Below are 19,087 nucleotides of genomic sequence, written 5' to 3'. Positions count from 1 at the left end.
AGTCATGACCATGCATTAGGTCTCATTCCCATGCCTTACTAAGTCATGACCATGCATTAGGTCTCATTCCCATGCCTTACTAAGTCATGACCATGCATTAGGTCTCATTCCCATGCCTTACTAAGTCATGACCATGCATTAGGTCTCATTCCCATGCCTTACTAAGTCATGACCATGCATTAGGTCTCATTCCCATGCCTTACTAAGTCATGATCATGCATTAGGATCTCATTCCAATGCCTTACTAAGTCATGATCATGCATTAGGATATCATTCCCATGCCTTACTAAGTCATGGCCATGTATTAGAATCTCATTCTCATGCCTTACTAAGTCGTGGTCACTCATTATTTTTATTTATACAGGATGTCACCAGCAGGGCTCTGTACACTGTACATTGTTATGTAAGTTCAGAGTGTGAAAGGGCCCATATTAGGGAAAACTAGTTTCCAATGCTTTTCTGAATTGAAAGAGTTTGATGTAACATGTAATCACTGTAGAACTTTCAGAACATGCTGTTCACGTCCCAGTATGCAAACAAAGCTGCACAAACAGCTTATTTTGAAATCATTGTTTTTGTGACATCATGAAAACCAGCACATTTTCATATACCCCGTCTTCAGAGTACAGCAGTTAAGATCCTCCCATTCACACTGAAGTTGTAAGGAGTGTTTAGGGCATTTCATCACAGTTCAGGGCAGCCAATCAGAACAGAAGTCATACATCAGTCTACAGCACAGTAACAAAAATAGTCTGTTTAATACTGGTGAATAAAGAGAGGTTGGAAAATGGAAATGTAATGAATTTGCATCTGTTTCTGGTACTGTTCATTGAGAAGAAAAAACACAAAAAAAACATAGGATTTGGGCCTTTTAAGTGCAAATGATGGAACAGTTCTTGCTGGAAGTATTGTGTCACTGTATGTGATTTCCATAAGGAATGGACAGAAGAGTATAATCATAGATCATGCACACTGTGTTTATTGGCAGAGCGGCGTATGACACACAGATCTGGTCAAATATTATGAGGTATATCAGCTTGGTTTGTCACAGATGGAGCGACTGTGCTGCAGCACACTGCTCGCGAGGCTCTGGCCGATGGAAAGAGCATGGCAGCCAATGCCCTGTGAGGATTTTAGCAGAGCGCTGTTATGGTCCTGTTTATTACCCACAGCGGGCTCACTGTTCAGCATCCTTCTGATCCAGCCTCAAAGCCTGCACAATACAGGGCTTAAAGCATGGTGTGAATGTTCTGCTCTTTTAGATGTGTGTGTGTGTGTGAGTGCGATTTCTTTAAAAGGCTCTTTCAGCTAATTCATATAGAGGATGTTAAAGATTGTGAGTGTTTTGTGGGTTTGTTTTATGCAGCGCCGGTGTTGGCTGTTTAGTTGCAGGCGGACAGTTGGTCTAGTCTGGTTGTGATTTGTTTAATAGAGTAAGAAGGGACAGTATACAGTGAGAGCAGATCATTGTAGAGGCCTGTTCACAACCTTCTCTGTTAAATCTGTTTCAGTTTGATGCCACAAACTTTTACTGTCTGTCTCGCTCTCTCTTTCTTTCTGTCTGTCTCTCTTTCTCTCTCTGTCCTTGTCCTCTCTCTCCCTACCTCTCTCATTCCTCTCTTTTTTGTCCCTCTCTCTACCTTTGCCCTCTCTCTCTTCCTCTCTCTCTGTTTCTGTCTTTGTTTCACAGTCTCTCTTTATATCTCTCTCTTTCTCTCACTCTCCGTTTCACTCTCTGTCTCTGTCTTCACACAGTTTCTATCTCTCTCTCTCTTTCCTCCTTTTCTGTTTCTCTCTCTGTCTCTCTCTCTCGCACATTCCCGTTCTTTCTGTCCCCTTCTCCCTCTCTCTCTCTTCCTCTGTCTCGCTCTTTCTGTCTCTTTCTTTGACTTCCTCTCAGTCTCTCTCTCTCTCTTTCAGTCTGTATATCTTTCTGTCTCTCTTACTGCCTTTTTCCATCTCTCTCTCTTTCTGTCTCTCTCTCTCTTTCTCTCTTTCTCTCTATCTCTCTCTCTGTCTCTCGCTCTCTCTCTCTCTCTCTCTCTCTTTTTCTCTCTCTCTGACCCTCTCTCACATTCTCTTTCTCTTTCTTTCTGTCTCTCTCTCTTTCTTTCTGTCTGTCTGTCTGCCTGTCTCTCTCTCTCTCTTTCGGTCAGTATGTCTTTCTATTTCTCTTACTGCCTTTTTCCATCTCTCTCTCTCTCTCTCTCTCTCTCTGTCTTTCTTTCTCTCTGTATCTGTCTCTGTCTGTCCCTCTCTTACATTCTCTTTCTCTTTCTTTCTGTCCCTCTCTCTCTGTCTGTCTCTCTCTTTCTCTCTCTCTCTCTCTCTCTCTCTCTCTCTCTCTCTCTGTAGACCACCACTAGCTTTAGAGGGTTACAAAAGACCTTTAGAGTGACATGTACAAACATCAGTATCTAATGCTGCCCACTTTTCCTGGATGATTCTTTCAGCCATCCAAATGCGTAGATGTAGCCAGAGATCAAAAGCCACGAGAGCCAAACAAATATCCCCTCTTAGTGAAGTGAATGTGGCACAGCGTGCCCCTGTGGAGCTGTTTTCTTCAAATGGCTATCTACAGGTAAAGTGGCTCCCTAACAAGTCTTCAGATTAATGAATGACTCATGCATGAAGGCTCTACTGCAGCTATTGTAACACATCAGAAATCCCAGGGCGAGTGAGTGATCGGCTGAACATGCAGCAGGCAGACAGGCCTGAGCATGAGAGGGGCTTTGTGCTGAGCAGCCATAGCCCATTATTTTATGATAATGAGGAAAACTGGCAGATCACTGAATCCGTCCTGACTCTGGGCCTCATGCGAGACATACGAGAGAAAAGAGGGGCTTAGGGAGATTGGCTCACTGATTAGAGCTTTAAAACAGAGACCTCCAGGAACACGGCATCATTAAAAAAATCTGACGCAAGGTAGATCCAGACACCCTTTGACCACAAACTTTGATGAGAGTGTAAACAGGTAATAAGAGGTAAAAAAAGTAAGAAACTCGTGTCTCTGGGCTGCCATTAGCATTACTGAATAATAATAACAGCTCTGAAAAATGAAAGCGCTGAAAAGGTTCTTTCGAGCTATGCCATAGAAGAACCATTTTTGGTTCCCTAAAGATCCTTTCAAATGGTTCTTTCTTTTTTTTTGTAAATGAGTTGAGCTGAGATGAGTGTGAAGATTTTGTTAAAAGTTTAAAAACCCTCCACATAATATAGATCAGGGGTGTCCAGTCTCATCTGCAGAGGGCCGGTGTGGCTGCAGGTCTTCTTTCCAACAAAGCAGGAGGTCACCTGTTGAAATGTTTGACGACTAAGACCAACTAATAAACAAGTAAAATCAGGTGTGCTCCAGCTTGTTTGGAGTGAAAACCTGCAGCCACACGGCCCTTTGCGGATAAGACTGGACACCCCTGGTGTAGGTGTAGATGTTTTTAGAATCAGTCTAGTAATAAGTCTATAATAAGTAATAATAAGTTTAAAATGAAAGTCTAATAATGCTAGTTATTAATACTAATGTTCAATGTTTAGGATAAAAACTGTAGAAAAATACCTAAAAAGAAATCTAGAAACTCCTTTTTTGTTTTACATTTTTACTGAGAAAACAAAAAAAATTGAATGAAACCATTTGAATGAATAATCAAAACATTTTCAGTTTGTAAAAGTCAGTGGAAGTCCATATTGTCTATAATTACAGATCTGTGACCATTCTCAGTGCTGTCAGCTACCACAATGTCTGCAGTTGTATTTTCAAAATGAAACCACAGAGGTGTGGGAGTAGGAGGGTCTCTAAAGCTAAATTCCTGCTTTGATTGGATCTACTTGACTGCTATATCCTTTGACTGGCTACTACAACAACAGCAACAAAGGGGTCAACCTCATTTCCAAAAAAGTTGGGACGCTGTGCAAAATATAAAGAAAAACAAAATGCAATGATGTGCAAATCATTTAAACCCTACATTTGATTGAAAATAGTACAAATACAACACATCAAGTGTTGAAACTGAGAAATTTTATTGTTTTTTGAAAAATATATACCCATTTTGAATTTGACGCCAACAATATGTTCCAAAAAAGTTGGGACAGGGGCGACAGAGGGCTGGTAAAGTTGTGAAATGCTGAACAAAAAAAACACCTTGGGGTTGATTGACAACAGGTCAGTAACATAATTGGGTATAAAAAGAGCATCTTTCAGAAGTAAAGATGAGGAGGGGTTCACCACTCTGTGAAAGACTGCATGATCAAATAGTGCAACAATTCAAGAATAACATTTCTCAACATAAAATAGCAAAATACATAATAACATTAAAAGATTCAGAGAATTTGGAGAAATCTCTGTACGCAAGGGACAAGGCAGAAAACCAGTATTCGCTGGCCATGATCTTTGGGCCCTCAGGTGATACTGCATTAAAAACAGACATGATTCTCTAGTGGAAATCACTGCATGGGCTCAGAAACACTTCTGCAAACCACTGTCTGTAAAAACAGCTTGTCGCTGCATCCACAAATGCAAATTAAAACTCTAAAATGCAAAGAGGAAACTGTACATAAACAGGATCCCAGGAACGCTGCCACCTTCTCTGGGCCCAAGATCATTTAAAATGGACTGAGGGGAAGTGGAACAGTGTCCTGTGGTCTGACAAATCAACATTTGAAATTCTTTTTGGAAACCATGGACAGTGTGTCCTCCAGGCTAAAGACCATTCGGCTTGTTATGAGTGCACAGTTCAAAAGCCAGTATTCATGAGGGGGTTCATTAGTGCACATAGTATGGATGACATGAACATCTGTGAAGGCACCATTAATGCCAAACGATATACATGTTTTGGCAACATATGCTGTCTTCCAGACAACGTCTTTTCCAGGGAAGGCCTTACTTATTTCAGTAAGATGATGCCAAACCACATTCTGCATGTATTACAACAGCATAGCTCTGTATTAAAAGAGTCCATGTGCTAAGCTGGCATGCCTGCAGTCCAGACCTGTTACCCACTGACAACATATGGTGCATTATGAAATGAAAAATACAACAAATGAGGCCCCGAACTGATGAGCAGCTGAAATCCTATATCAAACAAAAAAAAAACATTTCACTTCCAAAACTACAGCAATTGGTCTCCTCAGTTCCCAAACACTTACAGAGTATTGTTAAAAGAAGAGGTGATGAAATACAGTGGTAAACATGCCCCCATCACAACTTTTTGGAACGTGTTGGCATCAAATTCAAAATGGGCATATATTTTTCAAAAAAACTTTCTCACATTTGATATGTTGTCTTTGTACTATTTTCAATCAAATATACTGTTTAAATGATTCGCACATTATAGCATTTTGTTTTTATTTACATTTTGCACAGCGTCCCAACTTTTTTGGAAATGGGGTTGTAAAAAAGTCTTTACTGCTTACCTACTGGAAAGCTTCACACACCCTCACACAACAGACAGCAACTCCTGGAGGTCAGTTTTGTATCCATGTCGAGAAGACACTGAGCGGACTTTCAGGATCGTATTCTGGCTCAAACTAATACAGCAGAACCGATGCTATTGGAAAAATAGTAAAAGACTGCAGACTGCAAGACAGGAACATGTAGAGCTCTAACAGACAGACCCTTCTTTCCTGAGAGTGAATAGGGATGTACAGTGAGGAAAAAAAAACGTTTTGGAAGTGTGTAAATCTATTCCGGTAGACCCCCAAAATAAAATTACGAACACTGAAAATAAGCATAATAGATCCCTTTTAAGAGTATAAGCCTTTTTTTTGCTTTTTTTAAGACTGAGCATGTTGCAGTAACATGGTTTTTGTAACAAATCTTGAAAGGTTTAACTTGCACTGACAAACAGCCAGCCCCTCCAGTGCATTCCTTTCAGATGGTCTATTGTTTACACATACATAATACGCTCAAACTTGAACCGGCTATTCTTAAGATTTATATCCAGCATGTCACAAAATAACCTTAATAGTCTTGTTTTAGGAGGATGCACTAGGCCTCTTGCACCAGGTCTTGTTGGTCCCATTTGAAGTGAGACCTATGTGTGCTTTGCTGAGATTTATAGGTGCTTTTTCCCTTGCACTTCCCTAAGCCACACGGTGATATGTGGCCAAATAAAACTGCAAAAGTGAGAACTTTACGAGCAGGAGAGCAATAATTAAAATGGTATCTTTTTAATTTACCCCCCATCCACATTTCAAGAGGGCTTTTTATAGAACCGGTAATCAATTCTTTGTTGTGTTTTATTCAGCCTACACACATTTTAATTAAATAACCCCCTCAGTTTAATGGTCATGGTTAATTGATGAAATCCGCTCTAAACCTTAAGCCTTACATGCAGGTTGGTTGTCTTGACACTAAATCACACCAGCCATGAAGCTAAATTTACATACGCCTCAGGATGATGATGCAGTCTGGATCATTGACACAAAGAGTGGCTCAGGTAATCATCTGAATTACTAGTTTGCCAGTCTTCCAAAAGATCAAAAGCACATGTTAATTTACTGTTGTAATGTCTGAGTCACATGTGCTGAATAGCAGAAGACAGTACACATGTAGACAGGCGGACACAAAGGTAATCCATTATCTAGAACCAAAAGAGCAGAGCAAGAGTCAAAACCATGAGAAATATCTGAAAACTACAAAACTAGAGAACAGCTTAGAAATGCCCAAAGGAAAAGCAGGACACACACAAAGAGATAAACCAGACAATATGGCATATATACTGAAGGTAATGAATGCATAACTAGCTGAAGCTGTGTTTGATGATGAAAGGGTGGAGCCAGAGCCAGTGTGGACCAATCAAGCGCTGTCTACCCTGAGGACAGTTGTCCACAGTATACATTGCTGCCTATTCATGCAACAGTGAATGTGAAAAAGCTGAAGAGTGAATGGACCCTGTTCAATGCTCAGCATAACAATGTTAATTAAAGAGTTAATTTTGTGCCAGAAGTTTAAAATGAAATAATAACATCCACAATTAAAATGCTAAGTATGAAAATCTCTAAAATATGTTGCAAGAACAAATACACACACAATCACTGGGTGGAAGGCAGGCACCCTGGACAGGTCACCTGTCTAATACAGCACAGACACACAAACATATACATTCATACACACACACACACACACACACACACACACACACACACGCGCACGCACATACACGCACACACTCACACCAAGGGGCAATTTAGCATCTCCGATTGGCCTGACTTCATGTCCTTGGACTGTGGGAGGAAACCCATGCAGACTTGGAGAGAACAGGCAAACTCCACACAGAAAGGACCCTGGTCGCCTGGCCGGGGAATTGAACCCAGGCCCTTCTTGCTGTGAGGCAACAGTACTGCACCCTCCGTCCGCAAGTACAAATGATGAGAGTTAAATTAAACTTAATTTTTCAAAAAGTTTACTGCTCATTTTTACTCATTCATTCATAAATTTACTACTCATTTTGCCAGTTTTTGCTGGAATCTTTTTCTGTTTGCTGATTTCGCTGATATATTTTTTGCTTCTGAAATCATTCTTTTGCTTCCAACTTTTGGCACTTTTTCACGGGGGACAGGTTTTAGAAGAAGGCGTTCACGTGCACTCTCTATTGGTCTGCAGGTGTTTCTGTCCATTCTGTGAGAGGACTCAACACTATGGGTCTAAGAGAATGTGTAGGTGTCAAAAAGACATTACTGAGAAAGGAAAACTGACAAAAAAAATAAAAGAAAAAGAGAACTTGCTGTTCTCAAAACAGAAGGAAATGAGCTTGTTCTCTGGACAATTGACTGGCCACCCTAGAGTCCAGACCTCAACATCACTGAATAATTTTGGGATTGCTTGGATTGTGAGACCCAGAAAATACACCCAACTTCTAACTTTGGAGGTGTGCAAAAATCCCTGCAGGTTTCTTTGAAAAGTCAAAAGCAAGTCTCATGAAAAGAATGGAAGTTGTAATAGAGGTAGAGTGTGGACACAGTAAGAATTTTGAATTTTATATTTACTTGTTGAGGTTTTTGTGTAACTTTTTGGGTTCCTCAAAGATTCTTGCCTTGTCCAGTTCTATGAACAGCCTCTCATTGATATGGACCCTTTACATTATGTGGAGTTTCCTCGAACCTTAAAAAAACTTTCTTTACACTCGCACATTGCATATCAGTTATAAAAAGGGTCATTTAAAAAACATCCATTATTGGGTTCTTTAGATATCTATAGTATCACTACAAAGAGCCCTTTTTGAAATCTTTATTGTAGAGTGTATAGTCTAGTATACACTTGCCTTTATTCAATTTTCATCTTAGCTCTGAGACTGATTCTTGTCTCTGAAGCTACCTGTTCTCTATCTCTCAGAAGGGCAGCAAGATTAGACAGAATATCCGATACAGTATCACACAATGGGTCTGACTCCCATGTTCCGTTCATTATCACAGCTTCATATTTGTTTTATTGCCTTTCTGCTGGAATATTCTCTTTGATACATTACAAACATTACTACCATGCACTTCTTTGTACATATCTTTTTCGCGCTCATCTGTAATATATAAATAATTATGACTCGGAGTCATATTATTTTACAAAGGAGTGCGTTGCTCTGGCACCCAATGAAAGGTATTGTTTACTGTCGTGGGCTAGATGATAAGAGAGCTAATTAGGAGCGAGAACCCCTTACTCAGCAGATAAGGCAGGATGTAAAGTTTAGCGCTTCCTGGAGCCGTCTTTGAAGATGGTTTTGGGGATGGCTTGGAGACAAGCTTCAGAATGGCAGAATTACAAATTGGATCCTGTTGAAGAAACCTTTTAATCAGCTAACCCCCACCCTCCTCGTACCCACAAAGCCCTCCACCCACACTCCTCAGACACACTTGAGGAAGGGAGTTTCACAAAAAAAAAAAGGTAGTGTCATTTGCATACTTCCAGCAGAGTCAGTTGAGGCTCTGCGCTGTGGCGAGGCTTTCAGACGAGAGCCTTGAACAGATGCTTGGAGTCCAACTTGCCCCCACACACTTCAGCCTGTTCTCTAATTATAATTCAAGGAAACGCCTTGGAGAACTCAGGTTTGAGTTCCCAAATCTCATCATCACAACCTTCTTAAGGCCATTTGGAGAAGTAATACATTTCCATGCAGTCAATCTGACACTTGAACAAATGCTTATCTCTTATACAGGGTTGAGCTAAAGTCCCAGTAGAAGCTGGTAGGTCCTAAGTGGCCAGAGCTGTTGATGAGCATTGGGCAGCATTGACTTTGCACCAAAACAGAGAGAAATACATTAACGTGTCGTTGTTTATGAACTGTCAGTCCAGTAGAAAATTTGATTAAGGTCTGTCTGGCTTCAACATCAATAACCTTTTTGTCTTGTGAGGCACAATGAATGGTAGAACACTCATCATCTCCACTGCTGAATACATTAACATATTACTTTAATGACTAAGAATACATTTCACTGCAGTAAACAATGTGAGGTCATGTCAGTTTACCCAGAAAACATTCTTTGTATTTGAATCCAGGCAGACTTGTTCTTTGTGGATTGAATGGAGGCCTAGGCACAGTCCCATAAAGCTCTGACCCATTTAGATACACACAGAAGGGATTGCCCTAAATCCATGTTAAATAATTGTATTGATTATTAATATGCACAAGCTTTATGTAATGTTTGTGTAATTTTAAATGACTATTTTCACAGTTGATGAAATTCCTTTCACATGCACATTCAGTACTGTGCAAAAAAAAAAGAGACCACTGTTTAGTTATTGATTTTCAGTCAAAACAGCCATTAATTGGAATGTATTCATTTTTCAGGAGATGTTTCTGAGATTTAAGATAATCCACTTGCATAAGGTAGGAGAAAGTCAAAGCAAAATAAGTGAAAATATAAGAGTTCCCAAAACTGTAGGTCAACAACTGATTAAAGATACAGAGAAATTGGGGCTCCTAACAAACCTCGTAGACCACCAAAACTGTCAAACCAGAACTTTCATCTTTGTGAGAGAGGAGAAAATCAAGCTCCACTCTTGCTTCAGATTTGATGTTTCAGTCCATCCTTCCATTGTGAGAAGACAACTCAATGCTATGGGTTTGATACAATGTGTAGTTGTCAAGAAGCCGTTACTGAGAAAAGAAAATGGATAAAGAAGAAGATCAACTGACTGGCCACCCCATTCTAGACCTCAACATGGACCCTGAATGTGTTGAATGAAATGCAACCAACTTCTAAGACTGAACTTGTCTGTTTTGACTGGATAGTAATTAAATGAAGGGTGGTCTCTGACTTTTGCACAGTACAGTATGTATTAAATCCCAGCACATACAGTATCCAGTTATATTGTTATACATTTGTTTGAGCCAGGTTATCCTCCAATTTCTGTCTTTGTCTTCTTTACCTCTTATTAAGTTAATATACAATACAAAATTCTATATTGAGGATAAACTCTCTTCCAAATGATTTAAAATTTCAGCCAAGCAGACTCTTCCTTTGTAGTCACTCTTTTTTTCCAGATGAATTCTGAACTTTCTGTGGCTGTCTTTAATCTAAAACGCCTGTCTCACAGTGCGACTTAATGAATGCAACTAGTCATTATGCTCCCAGAACAAAACGGTATACTGTTTAAAACAAATTGTCTTTTTGTCATTTTGACAGCCATTTATATAAAATGCATCCCTCTTATTACTAGAAATAGCTGTAGTCTCAAAATGATTCGTCCCTCCAGGAAAGCACACAGGACCTTGTCATAGTTACCATTTACATGACAAATTACAACGCGTTTCTATAGCCAGTGGAAACCTTGCAGGTTTGGGCGCAAATGCTCTTGAAACACAGAGTTAAAATGAAAAATTGTGTGTCATGAAGCAAGGCTAAGATGATCATACATTTCTGTCTTTTGAATTTTTACTCCATAAATTACCCTTGAGAATACCTTAAAAACTTCGTATTTTTCTGGATTTTCTCCTGTACTTTTGAGCGTTATCTATTATGTGATAAGATAATTGTTGTTTCATTAATTTTGGATGACGCTTTGTGCACTGCACCCCCCCATCCCCCCCTTTTTTTAATCTCTTGTGCTTAAACAGGCTCTGATTTTTTCTCTCGTGCACATATATACAAAAAACGTTCACTATATCCAAAGTTATTTTATTACTTTATTTTTCTTGTACTCATATGTCTGCACTTCATCTGGAGACCCATAGTTCATCCCACTCACAAGCATATTTAACTTTTCTGGGCTGCTCAGAACATTGTACAAACAAAATTGCCCTTTTATTGCAGCACAGTCCAGCCTACGGGTATTTCTGGCTGCTGGTTTGCACAATTATCTGTGTGTGGATGCTCTAGCGCACTTCATGCTTTCACATTCAGTAACAAAAACACATTACTGCTCCATTACAAATGTTTCATTTGTCCTGTAAAGATTATGGCTATACATTTAGATCAGGATGAATCAGCTTTACAGCAGTGGTTGTGGAATAATGTCTTGTAAAGTCAGAATGACATGTTAATTAACTGAAATAATAGGCAAAATCCTGCTCCCATTGTATATATGTGGAGTTCATATGATTATACTGGGTTCATGTGCACACCAACTTGAAATGAACAGGGACTCTGCATAGATAAATAATTACACATTCAGTTTAACTGCATTTTGAGAATGAGCAAAAAGTGTGAGGCTATGCCAAGAGGAGGATTTCCATGTAAGCTACATCATGCAAATAGCCTTGTTTGTGTAGTCTTATTTCAAGAGAATTTAAAGCCCCTAACAGAAATTTGCTGAAAAGGCATATTGGCCGCCTCAGGATTAGCTCTGAGTGTGTTAACAGAAAGCATGGTAAACTGTAAGTTTTAATAGGATTGTTGCTTTATGTACCTATATGCTTGTAGTGGTGCCGTGTTGTTGTGTTTGTTAAAAGCCAGCGTGTTATGTAATGTTGTTTTGTCTTCCCTGGCCAGCGTTACTCAATTTGCCGAGCAAATGAGTTTGCATGGTTTGATGAATATGTGCAGGTATATTTCAGGCTCTTTTTGGTATGCTTACACACAGACGAGACTTGCCAATTGGTGGCAGATGCTGTGGGCCAGCTTGAGGTGAAGCTGAAGTGGAAAACAGGAGTAATGACTGGTCTTCTTATTGCCTCTCATAGCTTATTTTTCACTTCAGGTTAACTGCAGTCATGTGCACTCAGTAAGAGAATTATGCTTAATCGTAATCTTGCATACTTCAGAACAGTGATTGTTTTGCAAAGAATGCATATCATTATCCAGAAGAGCATGACATCAGAGCTGAGGTGTTTACAGTACTGTGAAAAAGTCAAGCTGTGCAAGCTGTTCATTTTTCAGTATCATAAAATTCACAGAAATGATATATTTAACAGAAAACATCTAAATAATCAAAACATTTCAGTATACAGTATGTCCACCCATGTCCACACCTTTATTACAGCTTCCATTCATTTCAGGAGACTTGCGTTCAGTTTTTCAAAGAAATATACAGAGATATTTTTCCACACCTCCAAAGTTCAGTCTTAGAAGTTGGTCACATTTTCTGCTTTTCATGATCCAAGTAATTCCAAACATGTTCAATGATGTCGAGGTCTGGACTCTGGTGTGGTCAGTCCATTGTTCAGCAGCTTATTTGTTTGATTTTTCTTGTTCTTAGTTTCCTTTTCTCAGTAATGGCTTCTTGACAGCTACACATCCTTTCAGATCCTTTTAAACATTTTTTGAATTATTTTTTTTAGATCTGAAGCAAAAATGAAGCTTGATTTTTATCTTTCAGAGATGAAAGCTTAAGCACTATTTATCTGATGGTGACCGTATTTGTGGGCTACCAGGTCTTGCATGGTCGTCAGACTCCCATTTTCCTATACCTTTTAATACTGTAACTTGTCACATAATAGTGCCTAGTACAGGTTATATGGAGAACCTGGCATGCACCTATTATGCCATTTCTAGTCAGGCCTAATTCTTCTATTTTTGCCTGTTTAAAATCTGACATATAGCAAATTTTCTCCAGAGACGTTTACTAAATCCTCAATAGAACTAACATTTAGAAACCATTAAAAACGCAAGTAGAAGCTCAAATTGAATAACAATGCTGCACTCTTGGGAGCAACATGTAAACAGTGATTTGGCACTAGAGCAGAGGGGCACTGGATTGCTACATAAGACAGAGGAGCAGTAAGCCAGAACAAGTGGTTGTTGAAATGCAGAGGTAGCTGGCATTTGAAAGGCCCCTCGTTCTGTGGCTCACCGTAGCATTGAAGTGTGCTGCGTTGTGGGATCCCCACTGAGAGGCTGTTGTGTTCCACTGGAGCCTGCTCATCGTTATTCATGGAAGAGAACGGACGTCTACGTTGAAGAATTAGATGTCATGCAGCAAAAAAAGGCCTGCTTTTAAATCTGCTGTAATCACAGCGGAAGCATTGTAGCCCAGATTGGAACTGTGTTCAGCCTGTTATGGATCTGCTTATCAGTCCATTACATTGTAGGGTCCTTTTGGAGATGAGAACTTGGAGGCATGCAAAAAAGGCTCCAATAAAGGACAGCAGCTGACCATTAATAACTTCCACATCTTTCTGACGCAATTTAAATTTGAGTTAGAACATTTGTTATCAAATAAGGACGTTTTGCACAAGACAGTGCTATTACCATGTGTTCTTTTTCAGTGGATTTAATTATGGTCATACAATTACTCTCATGAGTTACACTGTTAATTATAGTCTTAATGCTGAAACACCAAGCATTGATGTACACTATCCTATTTGGTCCATTTGTGATATATTCTGTGGCTAGAGTCACTTATTGCTTAGCTATAGTTAAAAGCCCTATAATCAGAAAGCTTTCAGCGCTAAATTACATGTAAATGAATGCCACTCTCGTCAACATCAATTAAATAAGCCCACAAAATACTAAACCCCAGAATGAATAACGGGCATGCTAAAATGCCAGAATCTGCTGCTAATTTATTCAGTCCAGTTTCAGACACATGAAAACGGTCATGCCTACAGCAGTGTGAAAGTGGGAAAACATTAACCCAAAAGACGCTGTTTGTAGCTTTAACGCTTCTAATAAACTCTGTATGCATCCTCATACATGCTACACCACACTAGAGAGAAGGTTTTTTGAGAGACGCCCACACATCTGGTCACATGGCAGACATCAGTTGGCAGATTGTCATCATACTACAGTAATGAGACGCTTTTCCAACATCTGCTTCAGTCACGGCTGCAGGAAATGATTGACAGCACTTGGTAGAAAAAAAAATATGGAAATAATAGCAGGACCAGAACAAGAGCTGGAACAGCGAGAGAGAACGAAGACAGATTACAGACAGAGGAAGTGGAAAACTAGCAATTATTTGTTTGGCATTGTGGCGAATCGTAGCATTGATATTCGAAGCCATGTATTGCAGTCTACAGTGAACTGTGTGTATAACTTTGTGGCAGATGGGCTCATTTTTAGTAATCTAATGTAAGTGGTGTCATTTCAGTGGATATGATGTAACAACATAATCCTACCATGGAAGCTGGCACGAGGCGTATACCTTTTCAACCACTAAAAAGTTTCCTTTTACTTGTTTTCATTGTTAACCTGGTTTCAATTTGTTCTCTGGAAGAAAAAAAAGAAAGCTCATTAAAATTTTAAGTGAATACTTATTCTTCTCACTTTCAGACAATTAGTAGGCTATTCCCATAATGGATAATTTTCCTGCGCTCTCCACTCAGTCTTCATGAGATCTCTCAGTGGCCCTGATGAAGTTTTCATGGCCTTAAGGAGTCAGGAGAGTTTTTGGCTAATTGCTTGGTGTGTGTGTGTGTGTGTGTCCTGAGTTTATATAAAAGCCAGAGGAAAACAGGGCCATCAACAAAATGCTCCTGACTTTGTAAAGTTCTATTTTTATAAAAGCTCCAACTTTCATTTTTAGGGTTTCGCACATACACTCCATTCCTGTTCAAGAGCTTGGAATCATCATATAAAAGTTTGTAATCAGTGTTTTCCATAGTAATAAACCAATTTGAGTGTATAAAATATATTTTACAAATGTATAAAATATTTCTAATATGCCAGTCTTGTGCAAATTTACATGTTTCATATAATAAGCAGGAAGCTAGGAGACTATAAACATAACATGAACATTCAGAATGTCTAATAATAACATTCAATGCCTCATGACATTCAGAATGCCTCATAATAACATTGAAAATAACATTCAGACTGCATCATAATTAATACAGAATGTCTCATCTGAATATTCAGAATGTCTCATAATGTTCAGTGTCTCATGACATTCAGAATATCTAATAATAACATTCGGAATGCATCATTATTCACCTTATTTTTCACGTGACCACTGTGTTTCAGATTATTTCTGAGTCATTCTGAGACATCATGCAGTGTGCGGCTGTCAGTACAGCCAAGTGAAGATGAAATTACGGCAAGGACAGCAATGTTACAAGCATAAATAGCACAGAGCTTCAGCAGACATGTGAATGTGGCTTCATAATCACTGCTTAAAAAAAGTCCAGTTGTTAGAGTTGAAATCTGGCACATAAAATGCAATCTGATGAACTGCCGGTTGAACATCACTGTTTGCTCCTAACAGGCTTGCTTTAACAGGTTTACAGGTTATATTCTCTTAAGTGGCCATATTTTGGCTTCACTAGTAGGCTGACCAGGCAGCAATAATAAAAGACAGACTTTAAGTTCAAGCTTTTAAATAAAGCATTACTTAAAAACTGAGACATACTGTCATGAGCTAAAAAGATCCATGTTTAAGCTAGAGCTGACATACATATTCATATTTAAACTAGACTTGACATAAAAATCCCATAGCGCCGAGCTAACCCCACTAGCTTAACACTAACATAGCTAGCTACCATTGTGAAGATATAAGGAATCCTGTAGCTATGTAATGGCACTGCTTTGTGGTTCTCTGCCTGTATGTGACTCTCAGTGTAAACACATTTAAAATGTTTAAATTAAATGACTTTATTAGCATGAATAACTGGTGTAGGCTATAAATAGGATCCTCTGACTGAAGTGTTTCTCTCCTCCAGGTTCAGGTCTCTTTTGGCAGGTTGATTAAGGTACAAACATTAGCACACAAGTATTCAGGCATCCCAAAAATAACGATTATTGAAATTTTTATTTGTTCCCACATTTCTGTTATGTTCGGATGTTACAAGCATATTGTCAGTTTACGCTTCGCTGGAAGTTTTCTGGAAGTCACTTCAAGCATCATGAGGTGTAGAAATAAGGTGGATAATGTTCAGAATGCATCAGAACACAAAAGACAACATTCACAATGCATTATAATAACATTTTGAAGACCATTCATGCATCATAACAACATTCAGAATTTCTCAGCATGGCATTCAGAGTGCGTCATAATAACATTCAGAATACCTCAGATTATGCAACAGTTAGTTCCGGCCATACAAGTTGATTGGTTGAGAAGCATTCTATGGCGAAACAACAGCACGTTTTTTTTTTTCACAAACACTGTGTTACTCCACTGAGACACCGTTGCTAAGCAACGACTTTGACAGCTGTAGGAGACGTTCAAGCCATTTGAACGTTTTTACTTCTTACTTTGCGCACAAACAGAAAATGGATACTTTTAAGATCACATTTGACCGACAGCCGATTTGGTCAGACTCTGAAGATGAGACTACACTAAATTCCCAAACTGTCATCACCACTGAGCAAGCTTTTCAGTCAGCAGCTGAGACAGAAGAACACCTAAACAACCTGGAATTAGCCAGAAATGAACCAAAAACCATTCGCCAAACAAAATGGGCTGTAAGATGCTTTACAGACTGGGTGAAACAAAACAACATTAATATTGATCTAGCAAAAATTGACAAAACTGAGCTACACTTAAAATTGCGGCAGTTTTATGACTCTGAAGATGAGACTACACATTTGGCGAATAGTAGTAGATTCATTTCTGGCTAATTCCAGGTTATTTAGGTGTTCTTCTGTCACTGCTGCCGACTGAAAAGCTTGCTCAGTGGTAATGACAGTTTCAGAATTTAGTGTAAGGAGCTGGAGAACTGCTGGCTGTGCAGAGAGTGAGCGGAGGTCATTACTCTGACGTAGCAACAAGCTGCTTGTTAAGGAACTATAATTTGGCGGAAGGAATTGCGAACATTAAAACATATTAAATGCCGCGTTCACGGCCCAATTTATTAATTTCTTGCTTATTTATTTAACTGTTGTATAAAAGCAATAGAGCACTCAAGGTCGCGTGCTACGGTAAATCACAGCCGTGATGTTATTTCACGATAACACACAACCTCGAGTGTTCTATTGATTAAATAACATTCAGAATGCATCATAATAACATTCAGAATGCATCATAATAACATTCAGAATATCTCAGAATAGCATTCAGAATGCCTTAGAATAATACACAGAACGACATTCAGAATGTATCATAATAACATTTTGAATACTATTCACAATGCAACATAATACCACTCAGAATACCTCAGAATTACATTCAGAATGGATCATAATACTTATGTATCATAATAGTTATTTACAGTATATTATTTATCATCCTGTTGTTCCTAAATTCTTGAAATGTTGAATAAGGCATGTACACATCTTTAATCTACTGTGTATAAGTTTGGGGATGTAACAATACAACATATAATTGTTTCAGATTTTTTTGCAGCATATTATGTTGTGTTGTTGTATCATGACTGGTATGTAAGCCTGAGGCTAGTGTGTTAGCTCATGGCTAACATATTAGCTTGAGGCTAAAGCATTAGATTGGGACACTAGAAACGCAGCTTTTGTCTAAAATATTGCACTTTTATAATGTTGCATGCTCTAATAAAACATTAACATAGTAATGTAAGGCACATTTTGAGTACTCTTTTATTTCTTATTTCAAAATGCAGTTTTGAAAAAGTATGAACTCGAGACACTGCTATATAGCTTTGAGTCAAATAATGAATTTTGTGAACTGTTACACCCTTATATAAGTTATTATTGTGTAGAAAATAACAAAAAACATTATTTTGGCAAGTGCTGTATATATGACACCACGTCTACATAATATGTAAATACCAAAACTGTGTGTGTGCCTATGTGCAGATGTACAATCTGTCCTTTCTCCAGATGTTTGTGGGGACAGGAGGCCATGCTGATCTGCAGTGCTGAGTGGGGGAGCGTGCTGTTGCCTCAGTGCCTGTGCTGCTGAAGCCTGCGGTGCTTGGCCTCCTCATGGCTCTATGGGAGCTGCTGCTGTCTCTGGGCCTCCACTGCTGGCTGGCTGCGTCTGCCAGTCTGGCTGAGGATGGTCCCGCTGGGCCCCTGGACTGGCTCCTTTCAGACAAGGGCCCCTTCCACCACTCCCAGGAGTACACCGACTTTGTGGAGAGGAACCGCCAAGGCTTTTCCACCCGATACAAGATATACAGGTGAGACATTGATGTATTTTATGCATGTCTGTAGTGGTCATCTAATGCTGCTGGTTTTCATTGTCTTTCCTGGCCAGCACCAGTAGCTTTGTTGAACATGATTTTCATAGTTTTTGAATATTTGCAGGAATGTTTCAGGCTCTTTTTTGTATTCGTATACGACATATGAGCTTTGTCAGTTGGTGGCAGATGCTGTGGGCCAGCTTCAGGTGAAGCTGGAGCGGAAAACAGGAGTAATGACTGGTGTTCCTATTGCCTCTCATAGCTTATTTTTCACATCAGGTTAACTATGATTTTGTGCATTCAGTAAAAGTCAAGACAGTTATGCAAACAGCATAATCAAAGTCTTGCATACTTCAGAACTGGCAATATGCAGGAACAGTTTGACAACAGGGCTGAAGTGTTTACATAACTTGTGGTATCCTGAGAATAATGCCTAATAGTGCCATTATTGTGATTTTTTCATGGGTAAGGGCTGTTCTTAGGCACAACATAAAGGGGGTGGTAACCTCTTGGTAAAACACTATTCATGACCTCAAGTGGATTGCTTTTATAAAACAGCAACAACATAAAGTATAAGAAAATGTACAACATTTCAATAATGTACAAGCAACTTTTCCACAAAGAAATGTAAATCATCGCTATTGAAATAAACCTTTGTATCTCAAAAAAAGTTACCTTTCAGCAGG

The 19,087-nt window shown here is 39.1% G+C and overlaps 1 protein-coding gene across 1 annotated transcript in view; it reads left to right on the top strand.

Annotated features, from left to right (window-relative positions):
* Positions 1 to 19,087, top strand: part of brinp3a.2 (bone morphogenetic protein/retinoic acid inducible neural-specific 3a, tandem duplicate 2) — a 51,735-nt gene that overhangs the window by 2,835 nt on the left and 29,813 nt on the right. Inside the window, exon 2 of the mRNA XM_036570687.1 lies at positions 18,097 to 18,398. Within this exon, the coding sequence (XP_036426580.1) occupies positions 18,202 to 18,398 (197 nt within the window). The 5' untranslated portion in view covers positions 18,097 to 18,201. The remainder of the gene's footprint in view (positions 1 to 18,096; positions 18,399 to 19,087) is intronic.

The sequence above is a fragment of the Colossoma macropomum genome, unplaced genomic scaffold (genome assembly GCF_904425465.1).
Source record: "Colossoma macropomum unplaced genomic scaffold, Colossoma_macropomum, whole genome shotgun sequence".
Classification (NCBI taxonomy): Eukaryota; Metazoa; Chordata; class Actinopteri; order Characiformes; family Serrasalmidae; genus Colossoma; species Colossoma macropomum.
This window is presented reverse-complemented; position numbering and strand designations above follow the sequence as displayed.